The sequence below is a fragment of the Salvelinus alpinus genome, chromosome 17 (assembly GCF_045679555.1).
Source record: "Salvelinus alpinus chromosome 17, SLU_Salpinus.1, whole genome shotgun sequence".
NCBI lineage: Eukaryota > Metazoa > Chordata > Actinopteri > Salmoniformes > Salmonidae > Salvelinus > Salvelinus alpinus.
Window position 1 is genome coordinate 16139057 of NC_092102.1, and position 20997 is coordinate 16160053.

General features: G+C 40.7%; 1 protein-coding gene and 1 pseudogene across 1 annotated transcript; both read left to right on the top strand.

The window, feature by feature from the left end:
- Positions 1-508: 508 nt before the first annotated feature.
- On the top strand, positions 509-14278 carry LOC139542290 (tubulin alpha-1B chain). The gene is made up of 4 exons (XM_071347535.1): positions 509-622; positions 12115-12337; positions 12867-13015; positions 13109-14278. The coding sequence occupies exons 1-4, from the start codon at positions 620-622 to the stop codon at positions 14087-14089; spliced, it is 1356 nt and encodes a 451-aa protein (XP_071203636.1). The 5' UTR covers positions 509-619; the 3' UTR covers positions 14090-14278.
- Positions 14279-15794: 1516 nt separating this feature from the next.
- On the top strand, positions 15795-18723 carry LOC139542292 (tubulin alpha-1C chain-like; annotated as a pseudogene).
- Positions 18724-20997: the final 2274 nt, after the last annotated feature.

A 20997-nucleotide genomic window follows, 5' to 3' on the forward strand; every position in this document is an offset into this window, starting at 1 on the left:
GATTTTCTTTGTCATGAATCTTGTTCTGGAGGCAGCTCTGCAGTGTGGTCACTAGCTGGCACAGCCACAAATTCGTGAAATCTAATTTAAACCTAAACCAAACCCTAATCTTAAACCTAGCCGTAAGCACACCGCTAACCCTACTGCCTAACCCTAATCTTAAATTAAGACAAAAAGCTATATATATTTTTTTAAATAAATGTTTACAATAAAGCCATTTTTTTAAACGTTGCAGCTTGCATATCTAGTCTAAAGAGGAAATCGCTCAGGTTTGCCTCCAGGACAAGACTCATGACAATAAACGTCAACCTGTGAACGAATGGCAGCTGACCTGTTTTCCTGAAGTTTCAGGCTCGATACAGTTTAGGCTACAGCTTCAAAGGAGCATATACTGTTTAGTAAAAATAACCTATTCAAATAATAAATTACACTAGGAAAGAAAATGTGTGCATGAAGGCTAGAAGCTTTCCCCCAGACATAGCCTAATACTGAATAGTATTACGGTTGCGTCACTCATGGGATTATCTTCAGATATCGCACACCTCAAGTTGCAGGCTTCTGAAACGAGCTCATCGTTATTTGACTTTTTTCTCCTCATCCCCCGCACAAAAAAGCTATCATGGTGAGCATAGTCGACATATTTTCGGTGACATATTATGTAATGTGTAATTTCAACAATTTCAACCATTTTGTGAAGATGTTTTTTAGTAATTTATGTGTGGGACAGTCCTGATTTGAACCCATGGGCTCTATGACATTTGTCAAATAGAAACGATCGAAATAGCCTTAATTGATTTTTTTTTTTTAAACAAATATTGTGTAAATTTATGTCAAATTTTCTGAACTCAAAGCAGGTAAATATAATGGGGTTAATAGAGATGTAAACTTTGTGGGGACCGGTAATGAATGGATCTGCGCGGTAGCCTACTTCTCCAAAATCCTTTGGTCAGAGCAAACAGTAGGCTAAATCAGATTAGGCATGTTCAGCGCTGGTCAACGTGGACAGTAGTCTCACTGCCATTTGATTGACGAATCTATTTACTTTATTAGACTGTATGGCATGTATATTTTCCACCGTATTGTAGTAGGCTATCTATATTTTTGCCACTTGCTATGAGAGATTGCAAACCCAAAAAATGCTACCTGTATGTGTGTGGCTATATTTGCACATTTGGTTTCTCCTATTCACCTGCTGCAGCGGTTATTGAAATATATTTATTCAAGGGGGGAAAAAACTTATTATAACACTGGGAATGAATTTCAGTATAAATCTGGATGTGGTTTGACTAATCTCATAACGTTTTAAAGAGACAGCAGCACTAAAACTTGCTGACCTAGATAATCCCCTCCATATGCTGCGCAGTCAGAGGAAAACACAACAAGAAAACACATCCGTAGAACAGTAGGCTAGATCAAATCAGAACCTGTAGAATCTTAAAGAATATTTGATTATTCTAGGTTATACCATAGCATTGTTGAATACTTATTTCTGATTGAAGGGCATTTTAGAGTGTGTATAATTTCCCTATAATGAAGAGTATATTTTCACGGTAGAATTCAATGGCTATAGTTCATTCTTACATCTTCTATGTTTGAGCTGCTTTTGAAGCAAAAGTCAAATTGAAAACATTATTGGCATTGTTGAATTGGCTTTTCATAATGGCAAGCTAGGACTAATGGTTCGGGTTAGCTAAACTACCACTGCAACTACTGTAGCTGTCTAGTAAACTTATTAGCTACTTCAGTGGATGTTGAACACATTTCTACTGGCAAATGAACACATTTCTAGTGGTAAATGTGTTAAATTATAGCCATGGTATAAATGTGATAATCAACTCGGCGCTCTATGCGTTCTCTGGAAAATAATGCAAGTCCGTGGAAGGTCAGTTCCACTCCGCTAGCACGTCGTGTAACACACCTTCTACGTTTTTTCATAATTTTCAATAAAATGCATAGCCCCTCGTTGATTATCCCTTAGAATAAAATAATAGAATATAGAACAGCAATAAAGAAAGTTCCATATAAGAGCAATCTAACGTTTGGCTGAGATATCATCTTTGTTACTCCACACAGCAAATTCTCCAGTGTTAAATTTAACATTGAGTTTTTTTCTTTTTTTTCTTAGAGGTAGATCCGCTTAATATTGTAGAAAGATTTTTACTTCCACCGCTTAATATTGTAGAAAGATTTTTACTTCCACCAATGTAATTGTCTGCATCATTTCCAATCCCCCATATCTTTTTTTGGTAAATATATATATCCATATACATACACGTACATACTTTTTTTGTTGTTGAATATATTATATATTTATATTATATATTTAGAATATATAATATATTTTAATAGAATGAATACAAAATACAAAAAGAACAAGATAATCAAAATAAACCGAAACAGTCCCGAATGGTGAAAACACTGAAACGGAAACAACCACCCACAACACACAATGGAAAACAGGATACCTAAATATGGCTCCCAATCAGAGACAACGATAAACAGCTGCCTCTGATTGGGAACCACACCAGGCCAAACACATAGAAAACAAACAACATAGAAAAAAGAACATAGACTGCCCACCCCAACTCACGCCCTGACCAACCTAACACAAAGACATAAAAAAGAAACTAAGGTCAGAACGTGACATCTACCTTCAGTTTATACATCTTATACACATTTTACAGACACAATCTATTTTACAATAGTTATATTTTGTTTGTTTTAAGTACTTCCTCTATTTCTGATGTCCATCCAGTTGGATTTCTATTTGTAACTGTGCTCTTTCACAAATGTTCTGAACCCAAATACATTTTACAGACCCCGTATGTTTTACATTGGTTATCTTGTTATTCGTCCCACCCTTCAGCTCAATTCAACCCCTCCCATCTATCTCTTAACACCATCCATTTTGGATTTCTATTTGCCATATATTTTTCAACTGTGCTGTGATGCTTCATAAAAGTACTCAACCTTTCTATTCTCATAGCATCTACAGATTGTAAATGAAAACTTTTTTTTTGCTAAAATAATTATTATATTATTGATTGATTATGGATTTTCAAATCACCCAGTATTGCTATCTGCAGTGTTAGTTCTAGGAAAATGTTGCAATTCTTTAGCCATTCCTGGACCTGTGACCAAAAACTAGCTACATATGGACAATACCAAAATAAATGATCTAGTGACTCTGCCTCCTCACAGCAAAATCTGCAGAGCTGGGAAGATTGTATCCCCCATATACAGTTGAAGTCGGAAGTTTACATACACATAGGTTGGAGTCATTAAAACTTGTTTTTCAACCACTCCACAAATTTCTTGTTAACAAACTAAAGTTTTGGAAAGTCGGTTAGGACATCTATTTTGTGCATGACACAAGTAATTTTTCCAACAATTGTTTACAGACAGATTATTTAATTTATTATTCACTGTATCACAATTCCAGTGGGTCAGAGGTGTACATACACTAAGTTGACTGTGCCTTTAAACAGCTTGGAAAATCCTAGAAAATGATGTCATGTCTTTAGAAGCTTCTGGTAGGCTTATTGACATAATTTGAGTCAATTGGAGGTGTACCTGTGGATGTATTTCAAGGCCTACCTTCAAACTCAGTGCCTCTTTGCTTGACATCATGGGAAAATCAAAAGAAGTCAGCAGAGACCTCAGAAAGAAAATTGTGGACTTCCACAAGTCTGGTTCATCCTTGGGAGCAATTTCCAAATGCCTGAAGGTGTCACGTTCATCTGTATAAACAATAGTACACAAGTATAAACACAATGGGACCACGCAGCCATCATACCGCTCAGGAAGGAGACGCGTTTTTTCTCCTAGAGATGAACGTACTTTGGTGCGAAAAGTGCAAATCAATCCCAGAACAACAGCAAAGGACCTTGTGGAGATGCTGGAGGAAACAGGTACAAAAGCATCTATATCCACAGTAAAATGAGTCCTATATCGACATAACCTGAAAAGCCGCTCAGCAAGGAAGAAGCCACTTCTCCAAAACCGCCATAAAAAAGCCAGACTATGGTTTGCAACTGCACATGGGGACAAAGATCGTACTTTTTGGAGAAATGTCCTCTGGTCTGATGAAACAAAAATAGAACTGTTTGGCCATAATGACCATCGTTATGTTTGGAGGAAAAAGAGGGAGGCTTGCAAGCCAAAGAACACCATCCCAACCGTGAAGCACGGGGGTGGCAGCATCATGTTGTGGGGGTGCTTTGCTGCAGGAGTGACTGGTGCACTTCACATAATAGATGACATCATGAGGATGGAAAATTATGTGGATATATTGAAGCAACATCTCAAGACATCAGTCAGGAAGTTAAAGCTTGGTCGCAAATGGGTCTTCCAAATGGACAATGACCCCAAGCATGCTTCAAAGGTGTGGCAAAATGCCTTAAGGACAGGAAGCTTGTGGAAGGCTACCCTAAACGTTTGACCCAAGTTAAACAATTTAAAGGCAATGCTACCAAATACTAATTGAGTGCATGGAAACCTCTGACCGACTGGGAATGTGATGAAAGACATAAAAGCTGAAATAAATCATTCTCTCTGCTATTATTCTGACATTTCACATTCTTAAAATAAAGTGGTGATCTTAACTGACCTAAGACAGGGAATTTTTACTAGGATTAAATGTCAGGAATTGTGAAAAACTGAGTTTAATTGTATTTGGCCAAGGTGTATGTAAACTTCCGACTTCAACTGTATATGTCACGCCCTGACCTGAGATATCTCTGTTTTCTTTATATTTTGGTTAGGTCAGGGTGTGACTAGGGTGGGTACGTTAGTTTTTGTATTGTCTAGGGGTTTTTGTATGTCTAGGATTTTTGTAGGTCTAGGTGATTTGTATGTCTATGGTGGCCTGATATGGTTCCCAATCAGAGGCAGCTGTTTATCGTTGTCTCTGATTGGGGATCATATTTAGGTAGCCATTTTCCCTTTGGTGTTTGTGGGTTCTTGTCTGTGTAGTTGCCTGTCAGCACTCATTTGTATAGCTTCACGTTTCGTTTTGTTATTAAGTTCTTTTAATAAATAAGAATGTACGCATACCACGCTGCGCCTTGGTCCGATCCTTATAACGAACGTGACAGAAGAACCCACCACAAAAGGACCAAGCATCGTGTTCAGGAGGAATGGACCCTGGACGCAGGCAGGGGAGTATCGCCTTCCGAAGGAAAAAATAGAGGCAGCGAAAGCGGAACCGCGATATTACGAGGAGAAATACAAACGATGCAAGCACGAGAGGCAGCCCCAATAATGTTTTTTTTGGGGGGGGGGCACATGGAGCAGTCGGCGGAGCCAAGGAGCGAGTGAGTCGGATGAGGAGTTCGACGCAAGATTCCGGAGAGAGGTGCTAGCATTGAGAGCGCTGCAGAGCGGGCGTGCTGGGGAGCGTGTGACTGGTCAGACACCGTGTTACGCAGTGATGCGCACGGTGTCTCCAGTTCGCATTCATAGCCCAGTGCGCTCTATTCCAGCTCTTCGCACTTGCCGGGCTCAAGTGAGCATCCAGCCAGGACGCAGTGTGCCAGCTCTACGCTCCAGATCTCCAGTACGTCCTGTTTCTCCTCTCCGCACTCGCCCTGAGGTGCGTGTCCCCAGCCCGGTACCTCCAGTTCCGGCACCACGCATCAGGCCTCCAGTGCGCTTCCACAGTCCAGTACGGCCTGTGCCTCTTCCCCGCACTCGCCCTGAGGTGCGTGTCCTCAGCCCGGTACCACCAGTTCCGGCACCACGCATCAGGCTTCCAGTGCGCTTCCAGTCCGGAGCCTCCGGCGACGGTCCCCAGTCCGGGGCTGCCGGCGACGGTCCCCAGTCCGGGGCTGCCGGCGACGGTCCCCAGTCCGGGGCTGCCGGCGACGGTCCCCAGTCCGGGGCTGCCGGCGACGGTCCCCAGTCCGGGGCTGCCGGCGACGGTCCCCAGTCCGGGGCTGCCGGCGACGGTCCCCATTCCGGGGTCTCCGGCGACGGTCCCCATTCCGGGGTCTCCGGCGACGGTCCCCAGTCCGGGGTCTCCGGCGATGATCCACGGTCCGGTTCTACAAAGGCGGAGAGATCAGCGTAAAGAGGGGGGGCTGCGTCCAGAACCAGAGCCGCCACCGAGGGTAGATGCTCACCCGGACCCTCCCCTATAGGTTCAGGTTTGCGGCCGGGAGTCCGCACCTTGGGGGGGGGGGGGGGGGGGGTATGTTCGTTTTTGTATTGTCTAGGGTTTTTGTAGGTCTAGGTGATTTGTATGTCTATGGTGGCCTGATATGGTTCCCAATCAGAGGCAGCTGTTTATCGTTGTCTCTGATTGGGGATCATATTTAGGTAGCCATTTTCCCTTTGGTGTTTGTGGGTTCTTGTCTATGTGTAGCTGCCTGTCAGCACTCATTTGTATAGCTTCACGGTTCGTTTTGTTAGTTTGTTCAGTGTTTCATTCTTTTAATAAATAAGAATGTACGCATACCACGCTGGGCCTTGGTCCGATCCTTATAACGAACGTGACAGTATATAACATTCTATTGGTTGCAAGGATTTTGTATAATAATTTAAATTGAAAAATTCGAAGTTTTGAATCCGGCGTTGTTTTGCGTGTCAATTCATAAACCATGTGCCATGGAATCGATACATCGAAAATCTCTTCACAACTATTTTGCCATTTAAATGGCACAGCTGTCAGTTTTTCGGTCCTTAAATGAAATTGGTTTGTTTTTATTTATCACACTTTTCTTTAACCATTTATGTTCTTTAATACAGGGCCGACATACAAGTTCCTTACTTTTTTCCCCTTCTACTTGCCTCTTCCATTTTTGTGGTAATGCTTCAATTAGTTGGTTGTAATTTTGGGTAGAGCAGACATTTCCATATGTCTGTGTTAGCTGCATGTGTGACATAACTCCACCAGTCCTATTCATGATATCATTCACTAAAATTATACCTTTAAACATTTCTTTGAAAAATACGTTTAAAAAAAATCAATTAGTATATTTAAGTTTAACCACAATATTTGTTGTATTATTGGTTCTGTCTTTTCAGGTGGATTAAACTGAAATTGCAACCAACTTTCTAAGGCTTGTTTAAAAAAATAACGATATTTTGGAGATTATTTTCTTTTCAAACAACCGAAAGTGAGCAGTTGTGATTTGAATAAAGGGAAAAAGGCCATTCTTGAACATAAATTGGTAGCAATGTCTCATCCTAACAGAGAACCAGTTTGGATGTAAGTATAACTTTTGTATGACTGATGCCTTTAGTGAGAGGTCTAATGTTTTAATACTTAATCATTTCTGCCCTCTGAATTCATATTCGTTATATAAATAGGCCATTTTAGTTTTGTCTGGCTTGCCATTTTAAATCAAATTTAAAAAAAATGTTTACATATAATTTAAAAAGCAGGTCACTAGGTGTAGGCAAAACCATAGCAAATAGGTAAACTGTGATATGACTAAAGAGTTAAATCGGGGGATTTTTCCACAAATAGACAGGTATTTTCCTTTCCATGGTAGCAAGATCTTATCTATTTCTATAAAAATTGATTGGAGTGAGATCATTTCTTTCTTTTGGGATACCGAGTATGTCCACATCTCCGTCAGACCATTTAATTGGTAAACTACACGGTAATGTAAATGTTTTTTTTTTTTTGTGATCCAATACGTATGTATCATAATTTAGTTTTAATCCAGAGAGGATAGCAAAAGTATTTAGATCCTCTGTGATGCCGTGGAGAGATTCTAATTGTGGTTTTAAAAGAAAACATGAATCATCAGCGTACAATGACACGTTAGTTTTTAAGTCACGGATTTCTAATCCCTTAATTTTTATTGTTGGATCTAATTTTAACAGCTAACATTTCAATGGCAATAATTAATAGATATGCCGATAGTGGACAACCTTGTTTTACTCCTCTAGATAGTTTTAAACTTTCTGAGATGTAGCCATTATTCACTATTTTACACCTAGGGTTACTATACATAACATTAACCCATTGTATAAGAGATTGAAATATTCTAGGTATCTATATACAGTGGGGAGAACAAGTATTTGATACACTGCTGATTTTGCAGGTTTTCCTACTTACAAAGCATGTAGAGGTCTGTAATTTTTATCATAGGTACACTTCAGAGACGGAATCTAAAACAAAAATCCAGAAAATCACATTGTATGATTAAGTAATTCATTTGCATTTTATTGCATGACATAAGTATTTGATACATCAGAAAAGCAGAACTTAATATTTGGTACAGAAACCTTTGTTTGCAATTACAGAGATTATATTTTTCCTGTAGTTCTTGACCAGGTTTGCACACACTGCAGCAGGGATTTTGGCCCACTCCTCCATACAGACCTTCTCCAGATCCTTCAGGTTTCGGGGCTGTCGCTGGGCAATACGGACTTTCAGCTCCCTCCAAAGATTTTCTATTGGGTTCAGGTCTGGAGACTGGCTAGGCCACTCCAGGACCTTGAGATGCTTCTTACGGAGCCACTCCTTAGTTGCCCTGGCTGTGTGTTTCGGGTCGTTGTCATGCTGGAAGACCCAGCCACGACCCATCTTCAATGCTCTTACTGAGGGAAGGAGGTTGTTGGCCAAGATCTCGCGATACATGGCCCCATCCATCCTCCCCTCAATACGGTGCAGTCGTCCTGTCCCCTTTGCAGAAAAGCATCCCCAAAGAATAATGTTTCCACCTCCATGCTTCACAGTTGGGATGGTGTTCTTGGGGTTGTACTCATCCTTCTTCTTCCTCCAAACACGGCGAGTGGAGTTTAGACCAAAAAGCTCTATTTTTGTCTCATCAGACCACATGACCTTCTCCCATTCCTCCTCTGGATCATCCAGATGGTCATTGGCAAACTTCAGACGGACCTGGACATGCGCTGGCTTGAGCAGGGGGACCTTGCGTGCGCTGCAGGATTTTAATCCATGACGGTGTAGTGTGTTACTGATGGTTTTCTTTGAGACTGTGGTCCCAGCTCTCTTCAGGTCATTGACCAGGTCCTGCCGTGTAGTTCTGGGCTGATCCCTCACCTTCCTCATGATCATTGATGCCCCACTAGGTGAGATCTTGCATGGAGCCCCAGACCGAGAGTGATTGACTGTCATCTTGAACTTCTTCCATTTTCTAATAATTGCGTCAACAGTTGTTGCCTTCTCACCAAGCTGCTTGCCTATTGTCCTGTAGCCCATCCCAGCCTTGTGCAGGTCTACAATTTTATCCCTGATGTCCTTACACAGCTCTCTGGTCTTGGCCATTGTGGAGATGTTGGAGTCTGTTTGATTGAGTGTGTGGACAGGTGTCTTTTATACAGGTAACGAGTTCAAACAGGTGCAGTTAATACAGGTAATGAGTGGAGAACAGGAGGGCTTCTTAAAGAAAAACTAACAGGTCTGTAAGAGCCGGAATTCTTACTGGTTGGTAGGTGATCAAATACTTATGTCATACAATAAAATGCAAATGAATTACTTAAAAATCATACAATGTGATTTTCTGGATTTTTGTTTTAGATTCCGTCTCTCACAGTTGAAGTGTACCTATGATAAAAATGACAGACCTCTACATGCTTTGTAAGTAGGAAAACCTGCAAAATCGGCAGTGTATCAAATACTTGTTCTCCCCACGTGCTTTATCAAAAGCCTTTTCAAAATCAGCTATGAAAACCAGGCCTGGTGTCCCCGATATTTCATAGTATTCTATTGTTTCCTGTACTTGTCTTATTTTATCTCCAATGTATCATCCATTTAAAAAACCTGTCTGATTAGGATGAATAATATCAGACTTTTTTAATTCTATGAGCCAAGCATTTTGCTAGGATTTTTGCATCACAACACTGAAGTGTAAGAGGCCTCCAATTTTTTTAATGGACTGGATCTTTATATATACCATTTGGGTCCTGTTTCAGTAGTAATTATATCAGACCTTCTTGTTGTGTGTCCGATAATCTACCATTTATATAGGAGTGGTTAAAACATGCTAATAATGGTCCTCTGAGTATATAAAAAAAAGCTTGGTATACTTCCACTGGTATGCCATCCAGCCCTGGAGTCTTCCCAGCCTTAAAAGCTTTAATTGCATCAAGAAGTTCCTCCTCTGTAATTTGGCCTTCACATGAGTCTTTCTGTACAGATGTTAATTTTACATTATTATTAGGAAACAAAATCCATACAATTAGCTTTGGTTAGTGGAGATGGAGGAGACTGAAACAAAAACATATTCTTAAAGTACTTTACTTCCTCTTTCAAAATATAATTCGGTGAATCATACGTAACTCCATTATTTGTAACAAGTTTCAAAACATTTTGTTTGGTAGCATTTCTGTATTGAAGATTGAAAAATTATTTGGTGCATTTTCCCCCATATTCCATCCAGTTCGCTTTTATTTTTTATAATATATTACACTGGATCTTTCTTGAAATTGTTCAGCCATTACTGTTCGTTTTTCCTAGAACTTATTCTGTGCCTCTATGGTACAGTTGAGTGTGTTAAATGAACACTGAAAGTGTTGCCCAGTATAGACACTGGAACAGTGTTAAATTATCACACTGCTGTATTGCAGGTTGATTTGAATAATTCCTTGTTTCAATATCAATGTTTTTGAATTGGGGTTATCACTTTAGAATTTGCATAGGCTTTTAAGAAACTCATAAATTTCTGTAAGATTAATTAAAGTTACAAAAGAGTCCGTGTTCAACTGTAACATGTGATGACAATTAGAACAGAATAGATTAACCGGAATGACATTTACTCTCACGGGTGGCCAGAAATAACTTGACAAAGCCACAACCCTACTAAACCAAGCCTCCAGTCTTCTAATCTGACTTGCTGTGTCATATCTCAATAACCCAGCATCATCAAACCTTGCTCTAAAAAAAATAACTAAGGCCTAGATTCATTCAGATTAAGCGTTTAACCAGCAAGAGCAGACACCTGCAAAGTGGATGTTTTGGCGGAACTGCGTTGGAGCCGTCAAATCGGTGAGCAGCTGCTCTTGCAATCACGAAGCCACACCCACCCCACTCGCGTTAGAAGTTCAGAACGAGAACTTGTAGACTTTAAAGAAGTAATTACGCTCAAATAGAAAAATCATTACAGTAAATAATCATTAAACTAATCAAGATGTCGATTACATCTCACATTCCAGTATTCAAACTTGTAAACAAAGCTGCACAGGATTTCTGTTTTTGCAACTCGGTACAGGCAATGGTAATGTCCATTTCAGGTACAGTATAATGCCAGGAGCCGCATGTGGATTTGACATCTCTAACGCAGTTCCACCTCTGACATCGCCAAAACAACCGCTATGTGAATGTCAGCTAAAGCAGATCTGATTGAATAGAGCCCTATGTGACCCAATACCTGCAACCCAGCAGTTGGGTCATCCGAACAACTCAGTATGTTTTAGTGTATGCCCTCAAAATAAGGCCTTATGAAATACATAATGTATTAAATAATTACATTTTAATGATAAGATATTCACTTAGGATCTCACTTGGTGAAGTCCATGGGATTGAAAATTGATGAATGCAACAAGTATGTCACTGTGATTAACAAATTCAGTCATGGGTGGTAACCAAAGATTAGGGATATACTGACAAAGTACATATCTCTTCGCCCTGACAATGGGAAACAAAGAGGGAGACAGAATTTCTGCCAAGTGGAGCATCTCTCGTCCTCGTCCTCTCTGGTGGTAATTCTACAATTCATTTGAAAGGCAAGGCACTCTGGGAAATATGCAAATAAAGCATTACAATAAGCAGTGTGTTAATTCAACACTGTTCAGTGTCTATACAGGTCCACATTTTCAGTGTTAATTTAACACTGAGGAATTTGCTGTGTATTTTCACATGACATCTTTTATATTTTGACCGTATATTATGGTCTAGACACCTCCAACTTAACTCTGGACTACAAAGCCAGTTCCACTGCTTTTTTTCATTGTTCCCCTCTAATCACTGACTGAATTAGACCTGGGACACCAGGTGGGTGCAATTAAGTATCAGGTAGAACAGAAAACTAGCAGGCTCCGGACCTCGAAGGGTAAGAGTTGAATACCACTGCGCTAGACTATTTTATTTTGGGTTATTGCGGACCTCCTTTCAAATAAAAAATTTCTCCCTCTTCACCCTAGCGCGAGTGCATCTCTATCCACGTGGGTCAGGCTGGTGTCCAGATTGGCAATGCGTGCTGGGAGCTCTACTGTCTGGAGCATGGGATCCAGCCGGATGGACAGATGCCATCCGACAAAGCCATCGGAGGTGGAGACGACTCCTTCAACACCTTCTTCAGTGAGACTGGGGCTGGAAAGCATGTTCCCAGGGCTGTGTTTGTAGACCTGGAACCCACAGTCATAGGTAAGCTTTCCCTCTTAAGAAAAAAAGGTTATACATAGAACCATAAAGGGTTCTTTGGCTTGTCCCTGTAGAACAGGGGTATTGAAATCTTATACGAGGTCCAGAGTACTGCTGGTTAACTGTTACCTGATAATTAATTGCACCCATTTGGTGTCCCAGGTCTACATCTTCATTGCTTGCTGTCTGGGGTTTTAGGCTGGATTTCTGTATAGCACTTTGTGACATCTGCTGGTGTAAAAAGGGCTTCATAAATAAATGTGATTGATTGATATCAGTCCCTGATTAGAGGGGGAAGAAATAAAAAAAACTGTAGAACTGACTTCGAGGTTCGGATTTGAATTTGAGGGCTGTTAAAAAACCCTGGTTCCAGAACGTTTTCCAACAACAAAGAACCATTCTAGAACCCTGTCTTCCATAGTGAAGGTTGTCAGATGAAAAAGGTTTGATGCAGAACCGCTGTCCCTGTAGGAGAACCCTTTTAGAACTTCCCGTTCTGTTTTTCATAAGCTGCTGATTTTTTTCTCCTCAGATGAGGTGCGCACTGGGACCTACCGCCAGTTATTCCATCCTGAACAGCTCATCACTGGCAAAGAGGATGCTGCCAATAATTACGCCCGTGGACACTACACTATTGGCAAAGAGATCATTGACCTGGTGCTGGACAGGGTCCGCAAACTGGTGGGTACCACAGAATTAATCGATAAAATATTTGATCAACAATCTGATCAGAATGTAGACTCCTTTTATTGACATGTTCCTCTTTCTCCTCAGTCTGACCAGTGCACAGGCCTTCAGGGCTTCCTGGTTTTTCACAGCTTTGGAGGTGGCACCGGCTCTGGTTTCACCTCTCTGCTGATGGAGCGCCTGTCTGTTGACTACGGCAAGAAGTCCAAGCTGGAGTTCTCCATCTACCCAGCTCCCCAGGTGTCCACAGCTGTGGTGGAACCTTACAACTCCATCCTGACCACCCACACCACCCTAGAGCACTCTGACTGTGCTTTCATGGTGGATAATGAGGCTATATATGACATCTGCCGTAGGAACCTCGACATTGAGCGTCCCACCTACACCAACCTCAACAGGCTCATTAGCCAGATTGTTTCCTCCATTACTGCTTCCCTTCGATTTGATGGTGCTCTCAATGTTGATTTGACAGAGTTCCAGACCAACTTGGTGCCCTATCCCCGAATTCATTTTCCTCTGGCCACCTATGCCCCAGTTATCTCTGCAGAGAAGGCTTACCATGAGCAGCTCTCTGTGGCTGAAATCACCAATGCCTGCTTTGAGCCGGCCAATCAGATGGTGAAATGTGACCCTCGCCACGGCAAGTACATGGCATGTTGTCTTCTTTACCGTGGTGATGTGGTGCCAAAAGATGTCAATGCTGCTATTGCCACCATCAAGACCAAACGTTCTATTCAGTTTGTTGACTGGTGCCCAACTGGTTTCAAGGTTGGCATCAACTATCAGCCTCCCACTGTGGTCCCTGGTGGCGACCTGGCCAAAGTCCAGAGGGCTGTGTGCATGCTAAGCAACACCACTGCTATTGCAGAGGCCTGGGCTCGGCTTGATCACAAGTTTGATTTGATGTATGCTAAACGTGCCTTTGTGCACTGGTATGTGGGTGAGGGCATGGAGGAGGGAGAGTTCTCTGAAGCCAGAGAGGACATGGCAGCCCTGGAGAAGGATTACGAAGAGGTGGGGGTTGACACCGTCGAGGGTGATGGACAGGAGGAGGGAGAGGAGTACTGAGTGTTCATGCAAGGACGCCCTTGTCTCCCGTATCTTATAATAGCAGAATTTCAAAACAAATGCATTTCTTCTTACAGTTTGATATTTTCTTGCTTAGGTTGAAGCACAACTGGTTTGTTGTAGTGACAATCACAGATTTGTTTGTGTTTCATTAAAGATTCACCATTAAAAGTGTGTGTTTAAATTGAATCCCAAATGTTTTGTTGTATACTTTTCATCAATTACTTACCAATGTTTTTAAAACTCCAACATATTCATCAGAAGTAGAGGAATCTATATCTGGTAGACCTAGATTAAATAAATATTTGTAACGTTCGTCGTCTGAAGATGAGGAATCATCGGACCAAAGCGCAGCGTCGTAAGTGTTCATGTTAATTTATTAAAACAGACCACTAAACAAAATAACAAAAGAGAATGAACGAAAACATTCTGTCAGGTGCAGCAACAGAAAACAACTACCCACAAAACACAGGTGGGAAAAGGCTACTTAAGTATGGTTCTCAATCAGAGACAACGATAGACAGCTGCCTCTGATTGAGAACCACACCCGGCCAAACACACAGAAATAGAAAACATAGAATGCCCACCCCAACTCACGCCCTGACCAAACCAAAATAGAGACATAAAAAAGGAACTAAGGTCAGGGCGTGACAATACTGCAGTTACAATGTAGTGACATTTTTCTAATTTGTAAACATACTAACTGTAATTGTAATACTGCAGTTTTGGAAATGTAACTGCAGTTATACAGTGTTACTTCAACTTCCAAAAGTAGGTTCTGAAGATGCTTACTTAAACCACACACATATGGAAGAGATACTTTGACCTATTCTACTCTGATAACCAATTGGGAAAGGCATATAAGATCTTCCAATCAGTTTCGACAAAGTCTGTGTGGTAGAAATGTAATATTCGTTACATACTACTGTATACTGTTTAATTAGTTTAACTATGCTGTTTTTACTTCGAGAATTTTCCATTGTTATATGTTAGTATTTTTGCTGATACAGGCATGTCTTATGTGACTTAGTCATAAGTCTGGGCGTACAGATAAGAGCCATTTGGGTGCGACCGCAGTATGTGACATCCTGTTTTCACAATCTACAGGAACTTAGATGTGTGGAAACATGCAGGAAGGAACAGACAATGGTGGCAACGTCAACTATCTTAATCTGAACAGATAAGCTAAATCAGCTTTTACACACCATGTTCCGTCCCTGTATCCACCCATCTGCTAAACTGCCACATAGACAAAATAGGTTGTACTTTTTCTATAAGAGGAGAGAGACAACTCTGTTCGTTGGGCTTTCCTAACAATGCACTGATCGAGTGGTTGTTATTGATTGCTTCGTTTTTTCAAATCTTATAAAAATGTTGTTTGAAAGAATCTGCAGTCTCTCTTCCTGTAGAATTTCTCTGACATCTGTCCACTGTATCGTAGAAGTATAAATTGCTGCACCTTTCAAATTTTCTATCAGACTTCTTACTACAGTCTCCCAAAGATAAGCCTGTGAGAGTTAAAATTAAATAAAATAAAATTTCTCCGGAACCACATCTTGAAATTTCTCAACTTAAACATGGTGTCACGCCCTGACCTTAGCGATCCTTTTTATGTCTCTATTTTGTTTTGGTCAGGGTGTGATTTGGGTGGGCATTCTATGTTCTGTATTTCTAGGTTTTGTATTTCTTTGTTTCTGGCGGAGTGTGGTTCCCAATCAGAGGCAGCTGTCTATCGTTGTCTCTGATTGGGGATCATACTTAGGCTGCCCTTTTCCCTTTTTCTGTGTGGGATCTTGTTTATGTGTTTGTGTGCAGGGAGTTTGCACATCGAAGCTGTTCGGGCGGTGTAGTCGTTATTGTTTTATCTTGTTATAGTTTCACTTCGTGATTAAATTATGTGGAACTCTAAGAACGCTGCCCCTTGGTCTCTACCTTCCGATGACACCCGTTACACATGGTGAGTACACACAAATCATATTGTTAGTTTCAATAACTTCATATCTTCTTACAATAGTTAAATCAAAGCTGTTTCTATTCAATTTTTCAACACAATTTGTCAATTTGACTAAAACGTTTTAGTCGTCTTACAGATGTCGTTTTGTAACCCAAACGCAAATCAATCTCAATCATTTTGTTAACTTCAGCCAACTACTCTAACAACTTGACTTTGAACTGATGTCTCTTCTTAATGACATCTCTCTCCTGCTTTGCTGTCTGCATTGGAAGTGACCCAGGGATAATGACTCACTGTAGTAGCAAATGTAAACTTAGTCATTGGCACTCATAAGATATTCAAATAAATTGCCTTATTTATGAAGTAGACAAAGTAACAAGTAACCTGTAAAGTTTTTATTCATTTTGAACTTAAATATTTCATGAGATATTTCAGAATGTCTGACAATAACAAAGTTCAAACTGCTTTGCTGATATGCTATTAAATGTAAAAAACAATTGAGTGCCATAGTAAAAATACATTGATTTAACATTTCATATCAAAATAGATGTGGTTAACAGGTCTACTAAATTAGTTTGAAGTCAAATGCATTTGTTATTTGGAATGTGTTGATCAGATTATAATTGATTTGTCAAATTAGTCCCCCATGGTAGGCTATGATTGACATTTGGTCTAAAAAACACTGCCTGTTTGTCTGGTCAATAGCTGATCACTTGTTTCTTCAGTCAGGTGATGTGATGTGTACCGGTACCCTATCTTCTACAATGAAAGCACTTTCTGTCATGCCCCAAGCCCCCTCTCCTCTCCTACAGAGTTGCTAAGAATGAAACAAAACAAACTCTAGGCCATTTCTGTTTTGAAACTAATTAAATATTATTGTTACTATTGCATGTTTTAGATGAATGTTTTGGTCCAAGAATATATTTTGGCATAATAAACTAACTTTTTTCTTTCTGAAGATTGTAAAGTAGAATTTGAAGGTGATAATTTCCTCTGGATTATGATTTGTCCTATGTGTATTTACAGTTAATACTTGATTGATTTTCAAATTAAGTGTTTCTCTGAGAAAGTTGTATACAACTCTTTCCGCAGTGTGAGTGCATCTCCATCCACATGGGTCAGGCTGGAGTCCAGATTGGCAATGCCTGCTGCAAGCTGTACTGCCTGGAACATGGGATCCAGCCTGATGGACTGGACAGATGCCCAGTGACAAGAACATTGGCGGAGGAGATGACTCCTTTAACACCTTCTTCAGTGGGGCTGGAAAGCATGTCCCCAGGGCTGTGTTTTCTGGACCTGGAGCCCACAGTCATAGGTAAGCTTCCTGTTTACTACATTGGTATTGAGCTCCTCCTTGAGCTACTGATTTCTCCTCAGATGAGGTGTGCACTGGGACTTACCGCCAGTTATCCATGCTGAACAACTCATCACTGGCAAAGAGGATGCTACCAACAACTACGCCCGTGGACACTCCACTATTAGCAAAGAGATCATTGACCTGGTGCTGGACAGGATCCGCAAACTGGTGGCTCTCAAAATGAATGAATAAAATATTTGATCAACTATCTGATTAGAATGTGGACGTCTGTCCTCCTTTTATTGATGTGTTTCTCTTTCTCTGACCAGTGTTCAGGCCTTCCTGGTTTTCCACAGCTTTGGAGGTGGCACCGGCTCTGGTTTCACCTCTCTGCTGATGGAGCGCCTGTCTGTTGACTACGGCAAGAAGTCCAAGCTGGAGTTCTCCATCTACCCAGCTCCCCAGGTGTCCACAGCTGTGGTGGAACCTTACAACTCCATCCTGACCACCTACACCACCCTAGAATACTCTGACTGTGCTTTCATGGTGGATAATGAGGCTATATATGACATCTGTCGTAGGAACCCCGACATTGAGCGTCCCACCTACACCAACTTTCCTCCATTACTGCTTCCCTTCGATTCGATGGTGGCCTTAATGTTGATCTGACAGAGTTCCAGACCAACTTGGTGCCCTATCCACGTATTCATTTTCCTCTGGCTACCTATGCCCCAGTCACCTCTGCAGAGAAGGCTTACCATGAGCAGTTAACTGTCTCGGAAATCACCAATGCCTGCTTTGAGCCAGCCAACCAGATGGTGAAATGTGATCCTCGCCACGGCAAGTACATTTCATGCTGCCTTCTGTACCGTGGTGATGTGATGCCCAAAGATGTCAAGACCAAACGTTCTATTCAGTTTGTTGACTGGTGCCCAACTGGTTTTAAGGTTGGCATCAACCATCAGCCTCCCACTGTGGTCCCTGGTGGCGACCTGGCCAAAGTCCAGAGGGCTGTGTGCATGCTGAGCAACACCACTGCTGTGGCAGAGGCCTGGGCTCGTCTTGACCACAAGTTTGACCTGATGTACGCCAAACGTGCCCTTGTGCACTGGTATGTGGGTGAGGGCATGGAGGGAGTTCTCTGAGGACATGGCAGCCCTGGAGAATGATTATGAAGAGGTTGGACATGACAGAAGTAGAGGACAGAACAGTATTAGAAATGTCTGTCTTTCAAATTCTTTATCATAGATCCACCCTTTTCTTTTCACTCCCCCTTTCCATAGATCCACCCTTTCCTTTTCAGCCAGTATGCTCTTTCAACTCCTAACCTCAAACAAAATCACTTTCATGTTGACAATAAATTGACATTGTATGGAAAACAAATTTCAGTTTCCCATTTAGAGGTCTTTGTACCATTAGTTGCATAGACCTGTACATGAAGTCATACTGGTGGATTAGACAGATTCACTGGGTTCTAGGAACACTGAAGTTCCTAGAATCACACAATTTCGAAGTATGTGCTATTACGTTTATTACATATTTATACTAACCTGTAAACAAATAATTAGGTTTAAAAATGACTTAAACTACTTGAAGCTTAAATAATTGAAATATGAGAGCTTTTCTTTGAAAGAGCAGCTATGGTGGGGCTTGTGTGTTGGTTTTTCAAGACTAACTAGGATGAGCCTCTGCTCTGATACCTAAAAAATGTCTTGTCTAGAGGGCAGTGTTGTGCAATAAATTCTTGTCCTTGTCCTGCCGTGAACATGCAGAAACTACCAATAGACACTTACTGTAGTTGGTCGGTCAAATTCAATACTGAAAACTACAACATATCACAAGGGTAATATTAAATCAACACACTTAAAGTCCCTAAAAAATGTATCTGAAAAAATAACAGCCATAAGTGCATACAGGGTAGAGCTACACCAAATACACTTAATTTGTTCACCCTCAGAATGCAAACAAATAATACATGCTACAATACTACATTCTATGGTATCTACATTCATTGGGAAAAGTGATATGTACTCCAATTTACAAAAGTGAAAGCCAACTAGGCCTGAGAAGAGCCCAGTCCCAGTTCATAGCCCTGATCTAAAATAGGTCCTGGAATTCATATCTTGCCCAGTCATGGGGGGGGTCTGTCAAGCTGGCAGAGGACAGCTGGGGTTTAAAAATACTGTCTTTGTTCCCACTGCGTTTAGACTCAGCATGATATAGGCTCCTTTACAATTATCCAGCTCATTAAATGTATGGATTAGACATGGTTGCAATGGTATGACAAAAATATAAGCAACCATGTGCTGTATCTATGGAAAATTGATATACGAGCAAGGGGTTTGGCGTTGGTATGATGCCATGAGATCAGAAAGAATGCAAACAGTATATAGATTATTATGAGTCAATGTGTATGGGTCAGGTATTTACATGTGCCCAAGAAGCTTGGTTTACTCATTTACAAGGCCTTTGTACTCCTTGCAGCCTGGTTTGCATGTGTTTATTGTGCAAGTATCTTCCCCGTGAAGAAAATGACATATAACACAACATTGGAAGATATTTTTTATTTTAATTTTACAATTTAGAAGAGGACCAGCAATATTTCTGAATACAATGGGATCCATCCAGGATTGTCTTAAATAATCAGCTCCTGGATTAAACCAAAGTCACTTCTGATTTGAGGGTCTCTTGAGTGTTTTGTTGCAATGAAAATATGTTATAGAAAGTTTCGATGTTTTATGAAATAACGTCGAGAGTAAGGAGACTGTTAAAGAGTCTCATATCGCTATGAGCATGAGAAAAACATTACACATGCATTGTCCATAGGGGGGAGTTGGAGTAGTAAGGAAGTAGATCTGAGGCCTCTTTTACATAATGTACAAGAGTACCTTATCTTGAATATCTTTTCCCACTTATTTATCAATCGTCTTTGAGGGGAAGACAACTGTTTGGGACATAGGGAAAATAAAGTTATAAATAAGGATTTATACAGTGCAGAATCTCATACTGTAGTGCTCTCTAGTAAAGTAAGACCTGGAGTTTGTTTTAAATACACTACATTGGAGATGTGTACTTCAAAAAGGTACAAAAACACACCCAAACAGTGCCCACGTGCATACAAAAGTTGGGAGAAAAATCTTGATTGATTATGAAGCACAAACTGTTTGTTCTGAATGCAATGCATTTTAAATTGTGGGACCTATTCTGAAGCAGACAGACCAACAAAATTCCAAAACAACTGCTCACAATTACATCCTAACAATGCAAGCCCATTTGTTCAAATAAATACCCTCTCGAAATCTACGTTAAATGTTCCCTAATGGTTTTTGACAAAACTGACCCCCCACCGCCCACCCAAATGTATCATTATTTTCATGTCATGTTTTTATTCAAATGAAACCATTCAATAGGCTGCTTTACGTTTCTTTTGATCAGACAACCAGAAAACAACATATACGCATTACTCCAGAAATCCAATACCACATACACTGGTTGAAGTCCTAGAATTCCTCCTCGATTCTGTGTCATTTGAAAGCCTCTTACTAAATTATACAATGTACAATGCATGTCAGTACTACTGTACCACTCCTTTTACAGATATTGTTTTGAATACCATTCCAGTGTGACTCACTCAAAATTGCCTTGGAGAGAGAATAG